This window comes from Dipodomys ordii, unplaced genomic scaffold, assembly GCF_000151885.1.
Source record: "Dipodomys ordii isolate 6190 unplaced genomic scaffold, Dord_2.0 Scaffold130, whole genome shotgun sequence".
In the NCBI taxonomy this organism is placed as follows: Eukaryota; Metazoa; Chordata; class Mammalia; order Rodentia; family Heteromyidae; genus Dipodomys; species Dipodomys ordii.
Window position 1 is genome coordinate 5,938,099 of NW_012267346.1, and position 27,034 is coordinate 5,965,132.

General features: G+C 45.3%; 1 protein-coding gene across 1 annotated transcript in view; it reads left to right on the forward strand.

Moving 5' to 3' along the window:
• The first annotated feature begins 239 nt into the window (after window positions 1–239).
• Gfod1 (glucose-fructose oxidoreductase domain containing 1) overlaps window positions 240–27,034 on the forward strand; it is an 89,571-nt gene continuing 62,776 nt past the window's right edge. Inside the window, exon 1 of the mRNA XM_013030432.1 lies at window positions 240–569. Within this exon, the coding sequence (XP_012885886.1) occupies window positions 317–569 (253 nt within the window). The 5' untranslated portion in view covers window positions 240–316. The remainder of the gene's footprint in view (window positions 570–27,034) is intronic.

A 27,034-nucleotide genomic window follows, 5' to 3' on the forward strand; every position in this document is an offset into this window, starting at 1 on the left:
CGGAACCGGCCGGCGCCGCAGCGGGAAGGCGGCCTGAGACGGAGCATCGCGGGGCTCCGGGGCCTCGCACAGCCCGGGGGAGTCCCTGACGCTGTCTGCGGGAAGGACGGGAACCCCGCGTGGCGGACACTGCCGCAGTCCCCGTGCTGACGCGCGCCGTGCCTGCTGGGTCTGCCGCTCGGTGCGCTCTGGGCACCTGGCGCGCCGCGGGGAGCTCGGGCTGCGGGAGCCCAGTGCGGGACTGGCTCAGGAGAGCAGTGTGCGCGCGGGTTCGACCGGGCAGCCAGCAGCAGCGCCCGTAAGGATCGGAGCAGCCATGCTTCCCGGGGTGGGCGTGTTCGGCACCAGCCTCACGGCCCGTGTCATCATCCCGCTGCTGAAAGACGAGGGCTTCGCGGTGAAGGCGCTGTGGGGCCGCACGCAGGAGGAAGCCGAGGAGCTGGCCAAGGAGATGAGCGTCCCCTTCTACACGAGCCGCATTGACGAGGTGCTGCTGCACCAGGACGTGGACTTGGTGTGCATCAACCTGCCGCCGCCCCTCACCAGGCAGATCGCTGTCAAGACCCTGGGTAAGCGACCCCCTCCGCCCCCCACCTCTCCTCCCAGCCTTGTCTCCTTCTCGCCATTTCCACATCCCAGAACCACACACTGCCTCTGCCTTGCCCTGGGGATCTGAGCTCTTACTCCAGGCTTCCTCCTTCCAAGTCCACGGCCTTTGCACATCCTGGCCTCAAGCTGGAGGCGCTTTCCCACAAGTGTGGTGCCAGGTCGCAGGAGGCGTGGAGTCTTGCAGGAGCGCGAACAGGGTGGATTAGATAGATGCTTTGCTTCTGACAGGGAGAGAGAGGTAATGTGGTCCCCAGCTGCGAGTGTGGAAGGCACCCGGAAAATGCCCCCACCAAGGCTGCACGTGTCTTCAGTTTTCCTGGAGGCCGCAGAGGCTGCTTACCACTGTGAGTTAGTTTCTGTGCGATTAGAGTTGTGTCAGTCAGCTGGGGTTGCTTACTCCGCTGGAGGTGGGGATGGCCCTGGGGATGCGTGGGGGGTTGGATGAGAGGTGTCCTGAGTTTATGAAAATGGATGGAAGTTGATGGATGGGTAAAACTAGAGGAATTTAATCTTTGAACTGACTGATTGTCTTCCCACTGATTGATTGTAAATGAGAGCCTCTACGTTTTTAGGGGGTGTTTAAATGGTATGGATGCTTTGTGTTGGAAAAGGCTAGACTCTTTTAGGGGTTTCATTTGGAAGCATGTGGTGGAATTGCCCTAATACCCTTTAGCAAGAGTTTTGAGGTACAGCAGTTGGCAAGCAAGTGGGGGAGGAGGTGATTTTCCTCCCCTCACCCAGGCAATCTGAACTAGTCTCTCTGAGCATCAGCCTGTCTGTTGTGCTGGCAGGAAAGAGAAACACGTGTTTCGCCCATCAGCAGTTCACACACATATCTAGAACAATCCCAGGAAGATTGCTCAGTCTCTACTCTTCTAAGAAAATTAGAGACCTTGAAAGATGGAGGCTTTTTTTTTTTTTCTGGTAAAGGGAGACAAGGCTTCCAGCGAGATGAATGGCAGTATCTGATGGATTTGTAAGGAGGCTAGTCACAGTGGTTATTTTTTTATGTTTATTTTTCTTTAACTTCTGGGCCATGGTCACTTGGGTTCTTGGGCCTTGAACAGAATGTCATTGAGTTCTGGTCAATATTTCTTTTCTGTGTGAAGCATGGGGGATTTTGCTGGGTGGCTAACTCCCTTGTTTATATTGGATCTGTGTACATCTAATAAAGTATAACCAAGCAGTAGTATAAATCTATCTGAGCAATTTGTATAAAACCAGCTCTTCTGGAGCACTGTTTGTGCTGTAAGGCTCAGGACTGGTCCTGTCAAGGAGGCCTCTGGTGGTGACCCAGCCCTGAAGGGCAGACCCACAGAGCAACCCCAGAGCAGAGCAGGGGTGGTTTAGAGAACAAAGTTGTTCTGTGTCCTCACCATCTTTAGCCCTTGGGCTAAGAAACTGTTTGGGGAGTCTGCATTCAAGAGATGTCTCCAGACTCTTGTTTTGTGCTTATTTAAAAAAAAATGCTGTGAGGAGTGGTGTTGTAGCTCAATGGTAGCCGAAGAGTCCTTACCCAGCATGCTCGAGTCTCTGGGTTTCATCCCCAGCCTTGGAAAATTGAGTTTTTCTTCCTTTTTACTGAAAGACTAGTGAGTTACCTCAGCACCAGCCATAAGAGGCATGCTGGGTTTATTTGAGTGAGTATGGCTAACCCCCAGAGGTTTGTATATGTTATCACCTCTTTCCGGCTCTTATCATCTTATTTAAGCTCACCTTTTGCAGATAATTCAAGGTAGTCTGCAGTGATAGATAGTATGGCTTGGATTGCAGTATTGTGGCATCATCGTCCCTGGAAGATTTCTTAGAGCTCTCCATGCTTGTGACCAAGTTCCAGTCCAGTGGGTGTTTTTCACGGTTGGCTTCACAGTCATGGTTAGAGACTCGATACACACAATTCAGGAAGTGAAGTACTCCAAACTGTTATGCTGGCCTGATCCTTGGGTGTTTATAGATATTAGTGTTTGTGTGGAACTAAACCAGCCAATCTTTGAACAGCCCAGGATAACTGTCCTCCTTCTAGCAAAATCTTGGGTGTTGAGTTACTTGCCCAGCTATTGTGATAGATCTCTGGCCCTTGATCCATACTCAGTCTCAGGCTTGTGGAAAGGAGGGCATGGTAGAGGGATTGTACAGGAATGAGTCTTTGTATCCACTGAATCATATACATCTTCCTGTTTGTTTCCAGACATTTCTTTGGAATTCCTACCTCAGAGACCTATGAAAGGCCTACTATATGTGTGTATGTTGAGGGGGGGATGAACCTACTGTGTGGGGGGTGGTCAAGAGCTTTCTGTGTTTAAAGCATTTCATTTTGTGGCTAGACACTAAATAGCCCCACTTAACAAACCAGGCACCTGAGATTGACAGAGTTGAGTTGAGCTGCCCAGGGACACACAGCCTCCAGCATTCAGTTCTTCTTCTCCACCTCCTAAGCTAGGTCCTTTTCTGCAGTTCTGCTGGCCATGTCCTACCCTCCTTCTTATCTGTGCTTCATTTATACCACCCATGGCACTGGTTCTCATACCAGGTCGATGCCATCTTCTGAATTCTTCTGTATCTGTTTCCCCTTCTATGACATCGCTTTCCCCAGATAATTCTACTTAATTTTTGAATTAGGTTTCAAACCATCCCAGCCCCTTACCTGCCTCTGTCCACCCTCCTCATGGCACCAGCAATGTTAGAGAATACAGACTGGATCTTGTCACTGGTTCCTTCCAAGGCTGCCGGTGACTTTCAGGAAAAACAACAACAACAATAACCCCATAAAACTGAAAGACCCTTAACTTCATGGCTTGACAAGAAAGAACTGTCCTCTGGACCTGCCCAGTCTCCTTTCTTGTGGGGGCTTGCCAAGGAAACATAGGCACTGTTCTGCCAAGAGTACCCTTGTCCTTTGTGGTTGCAATCAACAACTGTGGCACCTCCTAAAATGCAGCCCGAGTGAGCATCTCCAGAATCCTTTGTCTTCCTCAGCCCCATTCCCTGTGTTCCCTTGTAGGTTCTCAGCATCCTCCACACCATCTTCTTCTGCATCTATTTGAATATATTTGTTAAAATGTAAATTGTATTTGGTTATTTTGAATAGGTTATATATTCTCACAGTACAAATTCCAAATACTATACGTCTACAGTGAAGAGTAAATGTCGCCTGTAGAAGCAATCATGTTTGTTTGTTTTCCTCCTTTTTGGCAGGACTGGGTTTTGAACTTAGGGTTTCACAGGTGTTGAGCAGCTAGTGTCTTTTTGTGTTGGTTATTTTCAAGCCAGGTTCATGCTTTGAGCCCTGACTGGCCTAGACTGTGAGCTTCCTATTTATGCTTCCTTTTCCTGGCTGGAATGTCAATGTTACTTTAAAATATCTCCTGTTCAAGGTTTTTCTAGGTATACAATGGCAAATACATGTGTAAAAAAATTTGAACCCTTCTTTCCATAATCAATAATGTTCCATTGACAGTGTTCTTCTGAGCTTTGCTTTTGTCATGCAATGTTATCTTGAATAGATACACAAACGTATAGCCTTGAAGAAGTCATTTAATATCTAAAATTTAGATAGATAATGCCTGTATGCACACACACATTCAGTTGGCACTCCATATTTGTGGGTTCCACATCTGCAGGTTCAACCAACCGTACATCAAAAATGCTTGAAATAGTTATCTTTTCTGGGCATGTGCAAACTTTTCTCCTGTTGTTATCCCCTAAAGAAGACACTAGGATTAGAGTCTATGTAGCATTGCATTGCATTAATAGTGTAAGTAATCTAGAGAGGATTTAAGGTTGTTGTGGGAGGATATGTGTGGGTTATGTTCAAACACTATGTGATTTATATAAGGGACCTGAGCATCCATAGACTGTTACTCTTGGTAGTCCTGGAAACAATTCCTGCAGATGCTGAGGAAAAACTAAATACTCATAGACACACATAGATATGTGTGTCTCTATATATAGACACACATATGTATGTATATATGTATACATATTAGAATTTTAAAAGTATTCCTGTTCCTATTTTTGGCCATATAGTATCTTATCATATAGGTAAGTCAACATTTATTTCATAGTTCCCTATTATTCAGCAACCCTATTAAAGTTGCTTCCACTCAGTACTGGGACTTGAACTCAGGGCCTTGAGCTTTCGTTTGGCTTTTTCACTCAAGACTGGTGACTACCACTTAAGCCACACCTCCACTTCTGCCTTTTTCTGCTTGTTAATTGGAGATAAGAGTCTTAGGGACTTTTCTGCCCAGGCTGGCTTTGAACTATGATTCTCAGATGTCAGCCTCCTGAGTAGCTAGGATTTACAGGGGTGAGTCACAAGCACTGGGCTCTTTTCATCCTTTTGCCTCTGCAAACATGAAATGAAGAAAAGCCTGTGTCATTTTTTTTGGCGGGGGTGGGGGGATGGGATGGGTATGGGGGTGGGGGGGGCGGCGGGGCGGCATCGGCATCGGGGTCATCGGGGTCCGTTGTCAGGCTTGAACTCTGGGCCTGGGCACTGTTCCTCAGCTCTTGAGCTCAAGGCTAGTACTCTACCTCTTGAGCCACAGTGCCACTTCTGGCTTTTTCTACTTACGTAGTGCTAAGGAATCGAACCCAGGGCGTCATGCATGCAAGGCAAGCACTCTACCACTGAGCCACCTTCCCAGCCTAGTCTGTGTCATTTTGCACACTACTCTGAAGGACAAACGCATGAATGGAGGGCTGGTCAGAGAGTATGGGTTTATTTCATTCAGGATGTTTCCGAATTAACCTGTAGCTAAAACAACCTTATGTTTGGGCACTGTCCCTATGTGCCCTCCCTGCAAGGCCTTTGACTGCCACGTGCCTGGAGTAAAGATGCTTTTGCTCATGTTGTGTGGCTCAGAACTCAGGCCACCACCCCACCTCTCCTAGGCCAGCCATAGGCCAGTCAAAACTTGTCATGGCCCCCTCTACCTAAGTCATGCAGTTAGCTGTACAGTTGCCTGTCATGATCCTTGTTTCAGTCTGTTCTCTATACAATGGAAAAAAAAAAAAACATGTATGCCTCACATACCACCTCCCCGCCATTGCTCTGTTTTCTGTGGTTCCTCGTGCTCTTGGCTAATACCAAGCTCCATACCATGATCTGTTTGGCCTGAAAAGACCCCACTTTGCCCGATCCTGAGTAGCTCTATCCCATCTGGGTTACTGTTCTGAGATACCACTCCTACTTGGCTGACCTCTGGGCCTTCACGTTGCCTCTTGCCTTTGTCCTTGTCCCTTACTTCTTTGACTGGTAGCTGTTTCTCACTGTCCAGTTCTACCGTCACTGTTACCTTGGGGGAAGAGTGCACCCAATCTCGGGCCTGTTTGTTGTTCTCTGTCCTTGGAAGCATGCTCATAGTTTGGGAGGATTCTCCCCCTGCCCTCCCCCCCCCTGCCCCGCCCCACTTGTGTGGCTCACAGTTTGGGAGTTTTTTGTTGTTCATTTTCACTTGTGTGGTTGTGTCTCCTTAGATGCTATTTGTTCCCCCTCCCCCCAGCTGGAAGGGGAATGCTTTGAGGGTTGAGCCCTTGTCTGTTTTTGCTCCCCAGGGAATCTTATCTTCCCTACACAGTGCCAGACACCTAGTCATCTAGTAGACAGGCTATAAATATTTGTTGAGTGATGAGCGAGTGCAGGGTACATTCTCATTGTGTGAACATACGTGTGTGTGAAGAAACAAGGCTTTAAACAGGATGTGTCCATCAATGCACAATGTTTTTGTGTTGTATGCACTAGCCTGCCACCTTTTCAGCTTTAACGTATAGCTACATCCCCTGGAGAGCTCTTTAAAATGCAGATTCCTAACCGGACATAGTAATTCCTGCCTGTAGTCCTAGCCACTCAGGAAGTAAAGAGTAAGGGGATTGCAGGCTCAGTCCCCGCAGAAAGGGAGAACCTATCTCAACAAATAAACTGGATGTGGTAGGGCACACCTGTAATCTCAACTAGGTGAGAGGCTTAAGCAGGAGAAGCTTAGTCCAAGATTGGCTCTGGGGAAGGAAAAAAAAGTGAGACCCTATGGGAAAAACAACCAGAAAAGAAAAAGCCTGGATTTGTTCAAGTGGTAGGGCCTCTGCCTAGCGAACAGGGGGCTGTGACTTTAAACCCTAGTATTATTGATGGAAAAAAAATGGAGATTCTGGGTGCAACCTGAGAGATACACTTTCTGTCTAGCTCTCAGCCAGTGTGGGTGGTGGAATGATGGAATGACCAGACAGTAGAGCTGAGATAGCTTTCTGCTCTTAAGACAGGATAGTGTCTTACCTAAAATGTGCCCAGGTCAGTTTTCATGATCCTCATTCTGGTTTTGGAGTCGGCTATGGACTGTGGGTGGAGTCCCTGTGGGGTGGGTGCTACGTGAGGCTGCAAGCCTTCGTAGAACCCTGTTCTCCGTGCACATTTACCTGCTGCAGCTTGTTTGGCTTTTATTAGCCAAGGGCCTGGTCAGCCTGCTGCCCATTTGTTCTATTTCACAGCAGCTGAGTTGCTCCGCACAGAAGCAGGGGTTTGGGACAGGGGACCGAGGGCTGAGGGTTGGGAGATTTCCACTTCACAGGCTGTCAGTGTCACACAGCAGACAGCCACAGAGGGGGTAGTTGGACTTGTTGGGAACCTTTCTAAAATCCTAGCACACCTTGCTTTTCCAGTTCTTCCTGGACGTTGGTTTTGGATCTCTTCCTATCTTAATACTGTGTGCACGGAAGATGATTATGCTTCTCCTGCGGTTCCCGCCCCTGGACACTGGAGGAAAGGATTTCAGTCTATCCATTGCTGTGGAGTTGAGGAAGTCCTTGGATATTTAGCTGCCCTGGACCAGTTTCTAGCTGATTTTTATAACTAACCTTGTGTGTTCTCATGGCTCTGCCTAAGAAAAAAAAAAAAAGTCCTGTTGAGTTTGGTGTCATTCTGCTGAAAGTAAAGTGATGCCTCTTTTTCATAATCGTTTCATGTAGAAGCTGGCCCATCAGGCTTCAGAAGGCCCGAGGGGCCACGGCAGAGGGTGTGTGGGAGTCGCACAGCCTGGGTGGGATCCTGACCTTCCCCGTGTAGCCAAGGACCCTTTAGTTAACTCTTCTGAGCTTCAGGTTGTTACTTGTTCATTGAGTTTTCAGTCTATTCCCAGTACTGGGCTTGAACTCAGGGCTTTGATGCTCTACCACTTGAGACACAGCCCTACTTCTGGCCTTTTTTTTTTTTTTTTTTTGGTTTATTGGAGATAAGACTCTCATGGACATTTCTCTCTGGGCTGATTTTGAACCCAAATCCTCATACTCAGCCTCCAAAGGAGCTAGGATTACCGACATGAGCCACCAACACCTGGCTTGAACTTCAATTTCTATAGCTTTAGAGACAATAGAAGAACCTAGCTCAAAAAGCCGTTGGCCTAAATAAGCTTTTGTCTGCCATGTAGCCAGTTCCTATCTAAAACTGTACTATGTGAAATGGTAGCCATTAGCTACATGGGGCTCTTTAAATTTACATAAACTAAAACTACGATGAAAAAGTGAGTTCCTCGGTTGCCCTGGACACAATTGCAAGTGCTACTCTCAAAACTGGGGTGGGGGAGTAGTACTGATGTGAGCAGTCAGCTCATTTGTGCTTGATCTAAACATGAACTTTTGTATTTCATTTACTCTAAGGGAGCGAATGGGGAATCTAGCTGTTGGGATATTGGGGTCTCAGACTCATCAATAGAAGTTTAAAGGTGTGGATATGGCCTTCTCAATGTATTAGTATTAATTTTTGTGCTGGTACTGAGGTTTGAACTAGGGGTCCGGATACTGTCTCTTAGCTATATTTCTCAAAGCTGGTACTCTACCATTTGTGCTATAGTTCTTCTTCTGGCTTTTTTTTTTTTTTTTTGGTAATGGCTCACACCTGTAATCCTAGCTACTCAGAAGGCTGAGATCTGGGGATTGTGGTTTAAAGCCAGCCCAGGCAGGAAAGTCTGTGAGATTATTTTCTCCAATTAACCAGAAAACTGGAAGTGACACTGTGGCTCAAAGCAGTAGAGCACTAGACTTGAGCAAAAGAGCTCAAGGACAGTGCCCAGGACCTGAGTTCAAGCCCTATGGCTTTTACTTTTCCTTCCTGGGTTGGATTCTCAGATCTCAACCCCCTGAGTAGCTAGATAACAGGTATGAGCTACCAGCATCCAGATGGTGGACTGTGTTATTAATAAGGAGAAATGCTATGGAAGTGTCCTGCATTCTTCCTGAGATGTTAGGAACAAACAAATAGACACTCTGTGCTTTCTGCTCCATCCCTTAATTTTCTTACAATACTTGAGATGTATGATTGTATTTTTGAATGATCTGTCCATCCACAGGCTTCCTTGCAGGAATTCTGCAGTGATGCCCTCAGCAACCTTGTGAGGGATTGGCTTTTTTTGGTCAATATCCAGTAGAAACACAGAGAAACAAAGGGACATAACAGGATGCTATCCAGGAACAAGGGGAAGAATTCTGACTTCTCAGCAAGGTTATTCTGTATGTACTACCAACATATGCTACAGCTCTCAGGGAAATGAGCACCCTGACTTTACCCTTCACCCCCATCCTTCCCTTCATGAGGGGAAAGACAAAATAAACATCAGAGCATGAAGCTTTGACTATGAGTCTTTTGCTACTTATTATTGCTTTTCTCCCATTGAGTCTCATTAACTCTGTGAAAGCAATATCCATTTGTGGGAGTGTTCCTTAGGGAACCAGGACTGCTAGATTCCAGCTTTTTGTGGCTTGGAAGGAGAGGGGAGTGTGAGTGTGTGTGTGTGTGTTTGTGTGAGGGTGAGCCAGTATGAGCATACATGTGCCAGAGTGTGCTTTTCCCGAATGACTCTTGACTCCTGTCAAGGGCAAGGTACTGATTTCGGATCTCTTGTTATTTAAATGTGTCCCTGGGAGCTTCTGCTCTTCTCCCACATGAATATGAATAATCAGAAGTGGGTGGTGGAAAATGAGACGTGTTCCCCTGCTCTGTCTCCCTCCCCTTCCCAATAGAGCTGGGCATGGAGGAGGCAGAAAAATGTAGGAGGGGGAGGGAATGCCACATGGTTTTGTTTGTCTGCTCTCTCCAGTACTACCCACATGGGATATTTGTTTACACCCCAAGATGCTGTTCTCACAGAGTCCCGGGGGACACGTTTGGAGCCCTGAGGGATGCAGCCTGTCTGATTTTATATGCAGAGTCTTTCACAGATTCAGAGCACAGAGGCAGTCTGGCTTTCTCCTGGGTACCACAATGCTACATTTGTCTGTGGAAGTGAGATTTAGTGACTCGAGACTCAACTCGTTCTTGCCTGAAGGCAGCTGCTTCCCACCCACAGTGTGTGTGTGTGTGTGTGTGTGTGTGTGTGTGTGTGTGTGTCTTGGGGGCATTCCAGGAGGGATGTCTCTCCAGAGCTGTTCAAGTGCCTTCCTTTTTCCAGCCCTCAGATACAGACAGCATTATGTTAATGTGTGTGGTCACATTCAGGTACTAGGAAGGCCGATAGCAACAGCTGCATTCTGCAGAATTAGTCAGTAGGGCTACTTAACATTTTCCAACCTCTATATTCCCCACACATTTTCTGAGTGCCTACAAAGTATAAGATATCCTTCTATGTCAGAGAAGGTCAGGTGAGGTGCGGTCAAAGCACAAAAGATTATATATATATATATATATATATATATATACACACACATATATATATATACACATATATATATTTATATACTTCTCCAGGGTTTATAATCTATCCAGACTGCTCATTTTTGAAAAGAGACGTTAGCATTTTAAGGAGTTTTTTCAAAGCACAGGTGTGAGGTCAGCCATGGTACAAGTGTGTTATATCTCACGGATGGCCTCCCAGGTAGACATTGGGCCTCTTCCTTTTACAAGTAAGAACCTCAACTGTAGAGAGGTTAAATATCACATCATGAATCTGAAAGCATGTCATGTGTGCTCTACACTAACATCTAAGATCTAATAGGTCTTAAAATGGGTTTTCTTTCTTGGGAATAAGGAAAATTATTTTAGGTTTCATAGTTATGTCTCGGGTTGGGGGTGGGTATTTTGTGTTCTGTTAGATTCACACAGCTGAGAAGATACAGAATCAGGATTTAAGGGCTGGGAAGGTGGCTCAATGGTAGAGCACTTGCCTTGCATGCTCGAGGCCCTGGGGTCGATTCCTCAGCACCACATAAGTAAAAAGCTGGAAGTGGTGCTGTGGCTCAAGTGGTAGAGCGCTAGTCTTGAGCTGAAGAGCTGAGGGACAGTGCCCAGGCCCAGAGTTCAGGCCCCACGACTGGACCCCCCAAAAAAAAAAGAATCAGAATTTGACTCAAGTTTGCCTGACTGGAGCACATGCATTTGCCAATATAACAAGCTAACAAATTATTGGTCTAGCCATAGTGGCCATGTAATCTTCATTGACATAGTACCAAAGGGAAAAGGAAAATGGAGCCAGATCTTGTGCTTCAGACTCCACAAATGTATCTAACAGGAAATTGGACAAAATAAGAAAATGTTATTTAATGATCTTCTCTGTTGATTATCACTCATTAAAAAAATTAACTTATTTTTAGCTGGGCGTCGGTGGCTCACTCTGGAAGCAGCTCTGTGGCCCAAAATGTAGAGTGCTCGCCTTGAGCTGAAGAGCTAAGGGACAGCACCCAGGCCCAGAGTTCAAGCACCACAACCAACCAACAAACAACACCTCCCATCCGCCCCCCAAACCCCTTATTTTTGTTTGACAATCCTTGGGCCTTGGGCTTGAACTCACTGCCTGGGCTCTGTCCCTGAGGTCTCTGCCAACCCTCACCTCAAGGCTAGTGCTCTACTGCTTGAACCACAGCTATACTTCTGACTTTTGGGTGGTTAATTGGATATATATCTCACGGACTTTTCTGCCCAGGTTGGCTTCAAACTTTGATCCTTAGATCTGAGCCTCCTAAGTAGCTAGGATTTCAGGTGTGAACCTACTGGGGCCTGGCTGCAGAACTCATTTAAAAAAAAAAAAAGAAGCTAACATAAATGGCCAGCTGTTCTATGGATGATAGAAGTGTGACGTCTTCTTCCTTTTGTTCTGGCCTGTTCTAGAGCAGGTGTGCTGTTCTTTTTTTTTACCTTCAGGGCTCATTAGTGACATGGCCAGTGGCTGCGTTAGTATTGTGGAGGGGAGGGGAATGGTAGCACACACAGCCACAGTTAGGACACACAGCTGTGCTAGAACATGCTGGCAGCTCCCTCCCATGCATGACTGAATTTTGAGATGACCCCAGCCACGGGCCTGTGTATAATTGTCATGCCGCAGTGCCTTATGGACCAGAAGAGGTTCTGAATCCCATGCTGAATTCCTGGATTTGGGAAGCTGTGGCAATTCCACTGGAGGGTCTGGGACCACTGGCTTGCACTGCCAGACCACAGATTCAGTTAATATGATCCCCTGGGGCTTTGTCTCAATAATTTTCCTGACTAGAGATTATGGAAAGCAGAGAATTAGAAGGGAAGAAGCTGGTATGGGATTTGTCTCAGGTGAGAGGCTATGGGAAGGCTATCTTACAGCTGACCACTGACAGTCAAGTCAGGCGCAAACTCAGGGCTCAGGAGAGTGGGCCTCATACCTGTATGCTCATTTAGTCACCTGTGTTTCTCTGATGGGAAGAATGAGGAGGTTGACTTCAAGGAAGCTCTCCCAAGGAAATAACATGAAATAAGTAGTAGGAAAACGTCTACCTGCACAATCATGTTCAGCAAAACCGTATTTGTAATTAGTGAAGCACTCATTATGAGTGCTCCAGCTTCAGTTTCATGAATATGGGAAATACAATCCATTAAATACTAAATATACTCATTGGGATCGTGTCTACAAAGGTTGTAGCAGAGTGGAGCATTTGCTCATAATGATAAGAAAAGAAAAAGGATGTACATGTGTTTCTGTGTTATATTGATAGCTTTAACACACACACACACACACACACACACACACCCATACACCCATTCATCCTTGCCCCAAATATGAAGCTTGTAAGGCAATAAGCCCAAATTCTAGTGAAATTGTAAAATACTGGATTTTTTTCTTCTTTACAGTTTCCGTCTTAAAAATGTGGTCCCAATGGGGAAGATATATTTCTTTTTCAAAAGATAGATTGGAGAATGTAGCTTAGTGGTAGAGCGCTTGCTTGACTGGCATGCATGAAGGCCTGAGAGGGAGAGGAAAAGGAAGAGAGAGAAAGAAAATAATATGGGAAATGTAGCATGATTGGATGACTCTTTCACCCTGTGGTCTTTTGGGCCCAGAATGGCTGTCCCCAAGTGTGTTCCTGTGTTTGGTGAAGGAAAAATGTATTCCATGTTGACCAAAAGGAAAAGGGAACTTTCTAGAAGGAAGGAGGTAAGTCCAATGTTAAGGGCTTTGCTACTGTTTAGGTGAATAAATGGACATGACCCATATATACAGAGAAGTCATAGGCACCTGGCTATAGGGAAATTTATTTATAATCTTAATTTTGTATGGCTTAAGTTCAAACACTGCTGGAAACAGCTCATCTTTCCTCTGCCGCCTAAACTTGACTCCAGGTGATGGGAAACAAAACTCTTGATGACTTTGACAGTTCCAACCACATTTCCAAGGTTTATTTCCCTCTTTCTTTGCAGGAAAGTTTCTTTTGAATCAGACTTACCTTCTTATAAGTCAATTGTTTTTGGGGTGGGGGGTCCGGTCGTGGGGCCTGAACTCTGGGCCTGGGCGCTGTCCCTCAGCTCTTCAGCTCAAGGTTAGCGCTCTACCACTTGAGCCACAGCGCTACTTCTGGCTTTTTTCTTTTTGCTTATGTGGTGCTGGGGAATCGAACCCAGAGCCTCATGCATGCAAAGCAAGCACTCTACCACTGAGCTACCCTCCCAGCCCTGGACTATTTTTAACTGCTGTTTTATTGTCTTGGCTGTCAGATAGTTGATTAGCTTGGCTGCTGCTTTGCTGGTTTTTTCCCCCCATCCTAATCAGTTATACAAACACAATTCTGCTGTCTATTAGGTGGCTATCATCCTTTTATCTGCCAGGGTGGAGATGAATTCCCCAGGGGCAAAGTAACTTGGCTGAGGAGGTGTGGGAAAGCTGCTTGTCAGTAGAATATGTTTGTATGTATGTGCATATATGCACATGTGTGCACATGTGCGTGTGTCTATTTCATATGAATGCTTAAATAAGGGTGTATAGATGGGTACCTAAGTACCTGCCCCAATGTGCTATGCCCTTGGTGATGTTTAAATTCCTTAAATGACACTGCCTAGGATCTGTATGGGTAGCTGTTTTCTACCAAATATCAAACCAGATATTTACTGGGGTTTTGTATAATTTCTGGGCACTAGTCCATCAGCCAGGTGGGTGATTAGGGTTAACTTCTGCAGGCGCCCCATTAGCTAGTTGTGCTCCACTGAACTAAAGAAAGAATAGCAGTCCAGTGCTGATCAGCTTCTTAAACAACCAGCTCCAGTGAGACTTTGTGCTGTGGATGGTGTGTAGGAGGCCACTGAGAGGGAGGTGAGAGGAAAATAATACCCATGTCAAGCTTGAGTAATTGAGCCACTTTGCACGTGGGCACGCCTGCTGCAGCCGGGCTCCTTGGGCATGTAATCGCCCCTCCTCCACGGGCTAATAGTGGCCGTGGGCAGAAAGCCTGTCCTTAACAATTATAACCTTGACAGGAATTAGTTGGCTTCGCTGAGCCAGTAAAAAGCAAATCCAGAAGGGGGTCTTGGAAGGAAAAGGAAACCTGTTTACTTGTCTCATCTTTTCTTCCTGCTACCTACTCAGATTAAAAAAAAACAGCAACAAAAAAATCTGAGCCATATGGCCACCCAGAGAAGGCACAATATCTGCTTGTCCCTTCCAAAGAAGTTATGTAACCCAAACCACAGGATCAGCAGAAAATAAAGGAGCGAATGGAGGCCTGGCCGCATCCACAAAGGGATGCTTTTGGGTCATCCTGTGCCAGGGGTGGTACAACCTTTCCCAGCACCAGCTCTACACTGGGTTGCAGTGTTTGGCAGTCCTTATAAATGAGAAGCCAAGCTTAACGGAGTAGTCATTTTTATTTATAGAGTATCCTGTTGTGTTTTTTTTTTTTGTCCCTAAGCTCTTCAGCTCAAGGTGACTGCTCTATCACTTGAGCCACAGTGCCACTTCCAGTTTTCTGGCGGTTAATTGAAGATAAGACTTTCCTGTCTGGGCTGACTTTGAACCCATCCTCAGATCTCAGCCTCCTGAGTAGCTAGGATTACAGGTGTGAGCCACCGGCACCCGGCTTCTGTTGGTCCTTTCTCCAAGCAGTAAGGTGACACTTGGTATGATAACAATGTCCCACCTTGGCTAGGTGTTGGGTGACCCAGGTTTCATTTAAAATTTGATGATAGTAAACTGAATCTGATTTTTTTCTCCTTAAAACCTTTTTAGGGAGAGAGGAAACGTAGGTAGGAAGGACACTGATTTTCACACTTAACTCACTGTCTTACCTCATACAAGACTTTCAAGTTGGCTGTCCTTGGTTCCTCTTATAAGTGAAGAGTTCATAGCCATCCAGACATGGTGGTGCATACCTGTAATCAAGTTCCCAAGTAGGTGCAGATAGGAGAAAGATTGAGGTTGAAGGCTGGCCTGGGGAAAAAAAGTAGAAGACCCTGTGTGAAAAACAAACTACAAAAAGGACAAGGACTTGGCATGCGGCTCAAGTGGTAAGGTGCTTTTGCAGTCCTGAGTTCAAAACCCCAGCAGTACAACAAAACCTCACAAATGAAGGTTCTATTTAAAATGGCCCTCACAAATGCCTGCTGTCAGGAACACCTGAGGAGGCTCCACCTATTCAGATGCCCAGGCCAACCCCATCAGTGCCATCCATGCAGAGCACCCAGATGTTTTGTTCACATGAAGAATGTGGTTCTGTAGGTCTGGGGGGGGGCCCTTCGCTCCATATGTCTAGAAAGCTTTCCCGGGCATTCTGGCACTGCATGGCCCAAGCACAGAGGAATAGGCTTAGAATCTAAGCTTCAGGGAATCAACTAACCAGTACATGTGGCACGAGGGACTGGGCTTCTGGTACAGGGGTGCAGTTTTTGCCTATCTGTGGAAGGCCCTGGGTTTGAGCCCTAGAATCTTACAGAAAAAGTAAGTGGCACACACAACTTCTTACAGGAATGAGCACCGAAGAAAGAACAGTTATTTCTGACAAATGAACTCAGGGTGGCTGCATGAAGGAGGTGACCCTTGAGGAGGGTTATCAGTCAAGAAAACTGTGTTTCTCTAGAGAAACAGAACACAGGGATCTCTCTCTTTCCCTCTCTCATACATACATACATATATATATATATATATATATACTTATGTAATATATAGATATAATAATATATATAATAAAGATATATAATATATAGCTATATAATATTAATATAATATATAATACATGATATAGGTATATCTAATATGATATCATATAACATATGCTATATATGGTGAGAAAGAATATATACATATATGTATATATTCCTGTGTGTGTATATGTATGTATGCATGTGCATGTGTATATGTATACACATATATACATATATATGTATATATGTGTGTGAGAGAAAACAAGTGAGTAAGCTTGTGAGTGAACAGCTAGAGACCTGGGGGAAGAGTTGATGTTGTAGTTCAAGTTCATAGCCAGTCTGCTGGCTGAATTCCTCTTCTTCAGGGGCAATTAGTCTTTTTTTTTTTTTTTAATTAAGGTCTTTAACTGATTGGATGTGGTTCACTTCTATGGTACAGACTTCATTCAGTCTTATTAATTTGAATATTAACCTTTTAAAAAATTAAAATAGAGTTTACTAGCTTTTCTTTTAATATAAATATAAGGAAGAAAAACCACATTAAATGGCAGCATTCTTTTCAAAATAAAAGTTCAGTCAATCCTTGAATTTCCAAGTTCTGAACTCCATATACAATGTTTATTTTTTGAGGTGGTAGACTGTAATATTTCACACAATATTTCATTCATGTCTCTTGTTTTTCCTTCTCTGGGGCTTGAACTCTGAGCCTGGGCACTTTTCCCTGAGCTTCTTTTGCTCAAGGCTAGTGCTTGGCTATTTGAGCCATAGTGCCAATTCTGGCTGATTGATTAGATATGAGATATAAGACATAATCTGATTGATTAGAGTTAAGAGTCTGCTTTGATTGATTAGAGGTAAGGGTCCTGCCTTAGTTGGCTTCGAGTCTGATCCTTAGATCTCAGCCTCCGGAGTAGCTAGGATTATAGGTTCAAGTCACCTGTGCCTGCCTTGTCTCTGTCTTTTTTTTTTTTTTGTTGTTGTTGTAGGGCTTGAACTCTGGGCCTGGGTGCTGTCCCTCAGCTCTTCAGCTCAAAGCTAACACTCTACCACTTGAGCCACAGTGCCACTTCCAATTTTCTGGTGGTTAATTGGAGATAAGAGTCTCATGGACTTTCCTGTTTGGACTGGCTTTGAACCTTGATCCTCAGATCTCAGCCTCCTGCGTAGCTAGGATTACAGCTATGAGCCACCAGCACCCAGCTTCTCTGTCCTGTTAAAGTCATGGAATATGCTGTGAAGCATCGCTGTACTGAGAAAAAAAGTATTCTTGGCCAGATTCCTAAGATTACATTTGAGAAGACAGATTTCACATAGTTGAGAAACCTATTTTTCTTCACTATTTCAAACTTAAGCGGCACTTGCTATATCAATCTAAAATTATTTATTCCTTGCCCTTTAAAGTAAGGGTACCCTAGGTACCTTTAAATTCCCTTTTAAGAAGGACTTAAATGGGACATTACAGTGGATTTAACCCTGGATTTTGAAAAGCACTTTCATTTCATCTGTAGCTATTGGGATCATCTCCTTTTCATTCATAACATGTGAATTAACACTGCTCCTCATAATCATCCTTTACCAAATCTAGAGGAAAGAAGTTTAGGTGAGCAAAGCAAATGGACTCCAGTCCTACACAGAACTACTTTAAAAACAGAGATACAAGGGAGCCCAAAAGTCTTAATGGAAGTTTGAGCTTTGATTGCTGTTAAAAGACAACATCATTTTGGAAATTAAATTATGTGTCTTTTAATTTTGCCAATCTGGAATATTAGGCTCTAATTTTAATTTATTTCAGACAAATGTTACTAATTTTTAAAATATTAATCTTAAATTTTTTTATATTATAAAGGTGATGTACAGAGGGGTTATAGTTACCTAAGTTGGGTAAAGAGTATATTTCTTTTTGGACAATGTCACCACCCCTTCCCTTGCTCTCTCCTAGTTTTTCCCCTCCCATCCCCATGAATATTAATCTTAGTACTTTTTTATTGTGAAAATACCATACAGAGGGGTTACAATTACATGAGCAAGGTAATGAGTATATTTCTTATCAAGCATTGTTGCCTCCTCCTTTGTTTCCCCTTCCCATCCCTTCCCATCTCCCCTTCCCCCCAGTGCCAAAGTTGTAAAGTTCATTTTCAACATAACATCTTGTACATCTCATTGTTGCAATGGGTCCACCTGTATCCCTATTTAAACAATTTGTTTTTTCCCTTCCCCTCTGCAAATTATATCAAATACAGTGAAAACATGGGTTATACTGTGGGGGAAGGACATACAAAGCAACAAAGAAATATCTTATGAGTATATTAGACACAATAGCAAGGAAGAAAAAAGTTTGAGTCCTTATCTTGGAGTTCATTTTGCTTAACATCAACTTAGCTGACCTTTTCCGCTTGGCTCAGACATACACTAGTTATTGCAAATTAGGGAAACCATGGGACTTATGTTTCTTTGGGCCTGGCTTACTTCACTTAATATAATTTTTTCCAAGTTTTTCCATTTCCTAACAAATGGGGCAATGTCATTCTTTCTGATGGAGGCTTAGAATTCCATTGTGTGTATATGCCACATTTTCTTGATCCATTCATCTACTAAAGATCAATAGAAAGCCCACGGATTGGGAGATCTTCACTAGCCATACAACCGACAAGGCGAGTGGGGTAGGTCGGGGGAGGTAGCCATTTATATTTTATTGTTTATTCTTCATTCATATTCAGTTCCTTCAGCAGTCATTTACTACCCCTCAACATGGCATATATTTCCCTCTCTCCTGTGAAGGAAGGTGGGCATCTCTGAGTTATGTTGGGTTACTGTGTGTCCCCACAGGTGACAGTAATGCTGGCTGACTCTTCTCTTGGTAGTGTGCCTATTGTCAGTTTATTAAGCAGATGGGCGCCTTCAGCTAGAGAGGGAGAGTTTGGGGGCCCCCACAGTGGCTTGTCCAGTTTGACTCAGGACCTGAGGGAGTCAGAACTCAACTTCTGAGGAGGGAAGACTATGGTGAGGGAGAGTGGACCCCAAGATACACCAGATAAGGAGGAGAAGGGCTTGTAAAACTTGCTGACAGGAAACGGCTGCTGGAGGAGACATGGGCAACGGTGGGGGCAGTGGTGCCACGCTCCTGGGGGTGGGTAGAGGGTGTGAATTGCTGCTGGTGGATGCCCAAGCTTGCTAGTGGGAGGAGGGTGTGATCACAGTGACAGGGTGATGCTGGATGCGTCCCAGCTGTGGTAGATGATGTGGGTGCCTGGATGCAGAATGGGAGCTCTGTATAGGACTGGGCCTGGACCTAAGTATGTTCCATCTCTTCTGAAACCAGTGCCCTCCTTCCTCCCCAGCGGCTCTGGCTCAATGACACGGCCGATGGGGAGCTGTTCTTGATTGTCACCAGAGCCATGGCACTTTACCTAGGACCCACCATATGCAAAACACTGCCTCATGGGATGAAAAATAGATTCAAAACCTGGCTCCTGCTTGTAAGGAGTCCAGTTGGGAGATTTAAAAAAAAAATAGATATCACACTTTAACCCACGCCAACGGATGAAGCTATGTCTCAGTCTATTTTGTGATTCAGTAACAGAATGGCGGACCTGGGGAATTTTTAACAGGTAGAACCTTATTTCCCACAGTTCTGGAGGGATGAGAAGGCCAAGGTCAAGGCTCTAGCATCTGCTGGGTGGTGAGGGCCGTCTGTCCTCACATGAGGGGGGAGGAAGGGCTTGCAGGATGAATGCTGTGTCCTCACGTGGCAGCGGAATAGAAGAGAGTGGACCTTCTACTCCCAAGCCCATTTTATGGTATTAATACACTCATGGGGGCGAAGCCTTTAAGACCCAAATACCTCTCCATGTCCCAACACTATTGTATGGGACATGGGGTTCCCAGCGCATGAATTTTAGGTGGAACAAGAACATTCAAATCGCCTGTCATCCTAGCTACTCAAGAGGCTGAGATCTGAGGATCGCAGTTCAAAGCCAGCCCAGGCAGGAAAGTCCGTGAGACTCTTATCTCCAATAAACCACTCGAAAACCGGAAGTGGCGCTGTGGCTCAAGCAGTAGAGCACTCGCCTTGAGCTGAAGAGCTGAGGGACAGCGCCCAGGCCCAGAGTTCAAGCCCCATGACTGACCAAAAAAAAAAAAAAGAACATTCAAATCATGTCAAGATAGCACATAAGTCCTGGGTCCTTCCTGCATATCCCTTTCTTTTTCCTGTCTACCTGCCATGGATAAATAGCACTGGTCTAATCTCATCATGTTCTCATCATGACTGTCCTTCATGCTTTTCTTATAAGTACATCATCACTTCCTTAAAATTCTCTCTTGCTCTTTCTTTCACTCTCTCAATTTAAGTAGTTGTACAAAGGGATTTCTAGTTCAACATGTCAGCTTATGAGTACAATGCATCCTGATCAGTGTCATCCCTTCCATCCTTCCCCATCGCTCCCAATCCCAACTATCCCCTCAGGTTACCTCTTATAACGTCATTTCTTTTTTTTTGGTCCGGTTGTGGGATCTGAACTCTGGGCCTGAGCACTGTCCCTCAGCCCTTCAGCTCAAGGCTAGTGCTCTACCACTTGAGCCACAGCGCCACTTCCGGCTTTTTTGTTTTTGCTTATGTGGTGCTGAGGAATTGAACCCAGGGCCTCAGGCATGCAAGGCAAGCGCTCTACCACTGAGCCAACTTCCCAGCCCCATCATTTCTTATAAGAAGTCTAACAGAAGTGCTTTCTCATTTCCCTCTCCTTTTACCTGAGCGGGAAATGAGATTACCCCCCCCTTCCCCCACCCCTCAACTCGACTGACTTTAATGATGGCAATGATCACATCATCCTCAGGGAGCACCTTCATATCATCTCATTTTTTGTTCTTCCAATACCCTTTAATGAAGGCATTAGTACCATTTTGTAGCAGAACTGGAATTGAGAGAGTGGGTCAGGCGTGAAAGGTCACACAGCTAAAGAAGCTGAGACTGAAGTTGAGGTCACTGTGGCTCCTCCATGCAGAGTCACCTGATGAGTTCATTGGGAAGTGGTGTTAATTGCATTCAGTTCAAAGGCGTTTAGAAATGAGTTGTAAGATGATGTGTAACACAGAGGGGCTTAGAAGATATGAATGATGGAAATAAGGTCATAGGGTCTGGGTATAATGAGCTAAGTCTGGATTTTAATTGTTCTGAGTTCAAGCATCCTTTGGATGGAGTTGAAAGCTCTACATTTGCAGGATGGGCTAGGCTGATCAGAAGAAGCAAAGCAACCATTTTTGACCCAAGGACTCTAGACAGAGTGCTTGCAGTCCTATTGGATACCTCTGCTCTTGCCTTGAGAGAAGACACTTCTTGGATTCAACTACAGACTGAAACTCAATCAGCCCAAGAAAATAATCAAGAACTGAGCCAGTCAAGACCTCCATGTTCATTCATCTTGCAACAACAGATCCCTAGCCACTTTCAAAGAACAGTGATGGAGCCCAGTTTAGAACTACACTGAGGATGACTGGCCTCTTCTGGATTTTATCTTGCTGCAGGAATTTGTTACAGTGGCTGATAGTACTCAGTGGGAAATACCTGAGCTCCATCAATAATGAATGATGTTCTTGGCCTAGGAGGAGAGGCACCACTTATTCAGACCAGCCTCTAGTCCCAACTCTATCATTTATTTCCTGGGCATGTGACTTTTTATCTAAGTCAATGTTTCCTCCCTCCTCCTCCTCTCTCCTCCCTTACTCTCTCTTCTTCTCCCTACCCCCCTTTCTTTTTTTTCTGGTACTGGGATTGAAATTTGGGGTCTTGCCCTTTCTTGTCTATGTTATGCTGGACCTCTACCATTTGAGTCATCCCTCCAGCCTGGCTTTTGCTGGGTGTTTGGAGCTAGAGTCTTGTAGACTTTTGTTTTTTTTGGTCCGGTTGTGGGGCCTGAACTCTGGGCCTGGGCGCTGTCCCTCAGCTCTTCAGCTCAAGGCTAGCGCTCTACCACTTGAGCCACAGTGCCACTTCCGGCTTATTTCTTTTTGCTTATGTGGTGCTGAGGAATCGAACCCAGGGCCTCACACATGCAAGGCAAGCACTCTACCTCTGAGCCACCTTCCCAGCCCTCTTGTAGACTTTTCTGCTTGTGTTGGCCTCAGACTTCTAGCTTCAGATCTCAGCCTCCCGAGTAGCTAGGATTCCAGATGAGCCAGCATCACTCAGCAGGTGAATCTGAGCACCACTTCACAAGAAAGTGCTCCTGTGGGGTTGGGGAAGCCAATTTCTTTGCTTGTATCTTTGCTTGTTTCAGGTTAATTTATCATTGCCTCAATGTTTATTAAGTATCATCCATCTATCTATCTATCTATCTATCTATCTATCTATCTATCTATCTATCTATCTATCTATCTATCTATCTATCTATCTGTAGAGCATATTTTTGGATGTCATAGAACTTTCTAGCTGCCATTGCTCCATTTTAGACTCTGGAAATTTCCAGAAAGTCCAGGTCACTGCTCAAATTCCTGGCAGGTTCCCCTTTGCTTCTGGCAAAGCCTGACTCAGGATCAGCAGGAGGGAATGTGACTGGGAATGACAGGGAAGGTTATGGGCCCATGGCTGTCTTGGCCACTCTTCTGTGCTGGGCACTTGGGGCTTTGCTCTGCAGAGCTGCGGCCAGAGGCAAGGTTGTCCATGTGGCTTTTGTGCACAAGAGGAGAGCTCCATCTTTGCTTTTCCCCATGTGGGCTACTAAGTGCCTTGTTGTTTAGGGGACCCAGAGGAGCAGGAGTGTCAGAAGCCTGAGTCTCTGGCTTGAGAGCCTCAACTTCTCTGTGTAGAGATCTCCAGCTGGAGAGGGCTGTGGCTCAAAGCTTCCACAGAAATGGCAACGTGACTTTGGGGTTTCTTATTCTTACATAAGAACTTTTTTCCTACTCAGTAGTGCCCTGGGATTCTCTGAATCTGAAGTCAATAAATGAGGGCTAAGGGTGTAGCTCAGTAGTAAAGCCAACTAGGTGCAAAGGCTTAAGTTCCATTTTTAACACCACACCACACACACACACACACACACACACACACACACACATCACACACCACATATATACTATACACACAGTACACACAGAACCTATAACATACACCACAGATACATATACCACACACTTACCACACACACCACAGATACCACATACACCACACACTTACCACACACACCACATGTACCACATACACACCACACATACCACACACACCAGACACACACCACACCACACCACACACTATATATAAAGCATACAGCACACATACAACACACACCACATACATCATACAACCACACACACCACACACATACAACACATATCACAGATACACACCACACACCTCACACACACCATACACACCGTACACACACCATACACACTGTATACATACCACAAACACCACATACACCACACACCACTACATATACCATACATACCGCACACACACACCACACCCACAGTAAACTTACATGTTACCCTGACTTCTGTGAGCCAAACAAATACATGAATTAAACCCTATGGAGGAGGTGGTAGGCTGAGGGAACCCTAGTTTTTATTGTTGATTGATCTGTTGGTTGATTTAATGTAGGTTGGGCCTCACTATATAGTCCAAACTGGCTTTGAACTCTTGTTTCTACTGCTTTACCTTCCTGAGTGCTGGGATTACAGGTCTATGACACCACTTCCAGAGGGAGAATTAGCAACGTTGTTTTGTTTGTTGATAGGCCTGGTGTATAGCAAGCAGGTCAGTCAGAAGCACAGGTCAAATTGCATGGGCTTTGGCATTGGGTGGTGTGATAGTGGTGGTGGTCTTGGGGCTGAACCTTCAAACCTGATGAGAGTGTCAGAATTGAATTATTAGAAGACACCCAACTGGCACTGCGGCTTATGTGTGGGTGGCGAAACCTCCCCACAAACTTGGAGTCAGAGTGTGCTGAGTGAGAAGAGTCTGTATGGCTGTATCTTTGTGAGGACTAGGCAGCTGTTATGCGACCCAGGGCTCAGGTGAAGATGCTCTGGGCGATTAGCTCCGATTCCTGATAGCAGGGAAGCCGTGTGGGGGTGATGAGACAAAGACGTGTGGGCAGGTGACAGACATAGCCATGGTGACCTTTTATGCTTTTCCCAATCAAAGGTCTGTTTGGGTGGGTGTCTGGGCTTACTCTGGCTGAGATTTTCCCCTCTCTTCTGAATTGACTGCTTAGGCTGAGAGAGGATGTCATGTGACTTGGATGGGCCCTGTTGATGGGCAGTAGCAGGACCCCTGGTTTGCTATAATGGCATAATGATACCCCTTCATATTCGTCTTGACCAGCCCGTCAAACTGGCCACCTGTGGTGAGTTACTGCCTAGCTTTTCCTCTTAGAATCACATATGGTTGTGCCCTTAGTTTCTGTAAATTACCAACAGGTGGCTTTGCCATTCCTAGTAGTTTCTCCTTGAGCACGCTTCTCAGGGTTCCTGTGTGCCCGGGCCTGGCTCTCCTTTCAGGAAACAAAACCCTCGAAGGGCCAGCGTCTGGAATTACCAAGGTGATTTAGTGATAGGGACTTCTGAGAGAGCTAATCCTAAGTGAAGCACTCAGTTCCGATCAGGTCAGAAACCCGACCCACCCCGCCCCTCTCAGGGTGTATTTCTGCTCACTGTGAAGCTTCCAGAAGCATTCAGAAAGCCAGTGCTTCTGCTAGAAACTTACACGACAGGAGCTGGGCAGTTATGTCTGCCACACCCGCAGAGAGATTTGGATCACAGGGCCTCGGATGACTAAAACCAGCATCAGACTGCAGAGGATCTCACCTAAATACATTTATCATTGGCTTGAGGATTTTGTTGTTGTTGTTGTTCATATCAGGGTAACTAGAGCTTTGTTCTAAGTGAAAGCTAGAGAGTAAAGATAAAGTCTTGGGGTCTGAAGACACATACCTCACCCCAACTCCTGCTCTTATACCCTTGTGGGGGCTACCTCTTCGTTTCCCTGGCTGTCCACAGAACTGGGAAGCATTGACATTAGCTCTGGCTGCCATCTGTCTGTCCTCTCTGAGAGGGCAGGGAAGACCGTTAATGGACTTGTAGTAGGTGGCAGGTGTCTGCAACTGAGGCATGTGTGCATGTACACCCTTGCCTAGGTGCAGTGCTGGTGTGTAGCTTGACGGTGCCTTCTCGTTGTATCTTGGTTTCTTTTTGGTTTGTTTTAAAAGAAGCAATCACTGTTAAAGGCCAGGAAGTAGGGTTTGGGGGTGCGCCAGTGAGTGAAAGCCCATTAATGTCCTATGTCTTGTCAGCTTAACAAGGGCGCAATTATTGTCATGCTTTCTGTGGGCTTATTTATTGCTGTTGCTGGTTCTAGCTGCTCTTTATTTTTAATTTTTTTTTTTTAGCCCTGATGGGCTTATATTCATTACTGGAGGAGCTGACGTAACAAGCCATAAACCAACTGGCTTACACAACAGAAATGAATTCTCTTCTACGTTGGGAGGTCAGAGGCTTATGACATGCAGGTGTTGGTTGGGATGGTTCCCTCTGAGGGTGGAGAGGGAGTCTGTCTCAGACCTGCCCATCCATGATCCATGGCTCCTGTGCTTGCTGAGCCTCTGTGGTGTTCCTTGGCCCTTGGATACCATGCCTCATCCCTGCCTTCATGCTTATTTATGTCTTCCCAGTGCACATATATATGTATCTCTGAATCCCTCCACCCTTCTTTTTAAAAACAACAACAACATCAAAAAATGAACTTGGTATTGGGTAAGGGCCTAGCCTACCTTGAAGACCTCATTTGAATATCTGCACCAATCATATTTTCAAATAAAATGGCAGTCACAGGTTTTGGTGGGGAGGAGGGATAGGATATCAACATCCCACCAACAATTCAATTTATACTGAGGGTCAGAGTGAGTCCAAGATCATAGCTTATCAGATCTGATGGCTTGGGAGGGACAAGGGGTGCTGCTGACTTGCTGTGTGTTTCATCAGTATACCTGTCCCACACCAGAAAGGGAGCAGATAGAAGAAGAAAGATGGAGCTGCGCATTGGCGGCTTATGTCTATAATCCTAGCTACTCAGGAAGCTGAGATCTGAGGATCAAAGTTTGAAGTCAACCAGGGCAGGAAAGCCCATGAGACTCTTATCTCCAATTAACTAGAAAACTGAAAGCGGTGCTGTGGTTCAAAGTGGTAGAGCAATAGCCTTGAGCAAAAAGAGCTTAGGAACAGGGCTCAGGCCCTTAGTTTAAGCCCTATGACCAACAAAAAGAAAGGAAAATGGTAGACAGGATCACATGTGTGGGCATGTAGGTGTGTATGTGCATGCACTTGTGTGTATTTGCCGGTGTACAGGTACATACATGTATCTTATATCTGTGTGCATGTGAGTGCCTACCCACATGCATCATTCCTTAATGATTTTTCAATCTCGTAGCTGTTATTAAATCTGACTTGCTCCTGTCATTGCCTCTCTCCTTCCGAGTTCACCTGTTGTTTAATGTTATGATAATACAGCATTATTGAAAATACTTTTAAAAAGGGCTGACTTGAAAGAGGCAAAAACATTACTGCCTGAATTTTTAGATTTATAAATCTTCAAGTCACTAAATGATTTTGGCCTCTAGGGAATCTTTGAGCAACCACTGTGTTGTGAATAGTGAACAACAACAAAAAAAACTACCTTGGAAAAAAATAATATAAATTAAAAAAAAACCCTACTTTGAATGTGAGACTTGTTCCTCTAATAAACATTTATTCACCCCTTGCTCTGCGCATACCACTTTGCCAGCTCTGAGTTGGAAGAGCCCATGTAGCCTGGTGAGAGACAGACAGAATGGGGCTGGGGAGAGCAGGGAGCAGGCACTCTGCAAAGTCCCACACCTGCAGGATTTGTGCAAGCTTTGAGACAACCAGGTGGGGTGGGCACACTGAAAACCCAACGGAAAGACCTCTGAAAAATGGAGTCTTTTTGTAGCAGGTTTGGTGCGCCCTCAGTTGCTCACAAAGCCTGTGTTGAACTGATAATGAGGCCAGCTGTTGTTTGCTCCTTTCCCATATCACATGACCATCGACAGAGTTCCC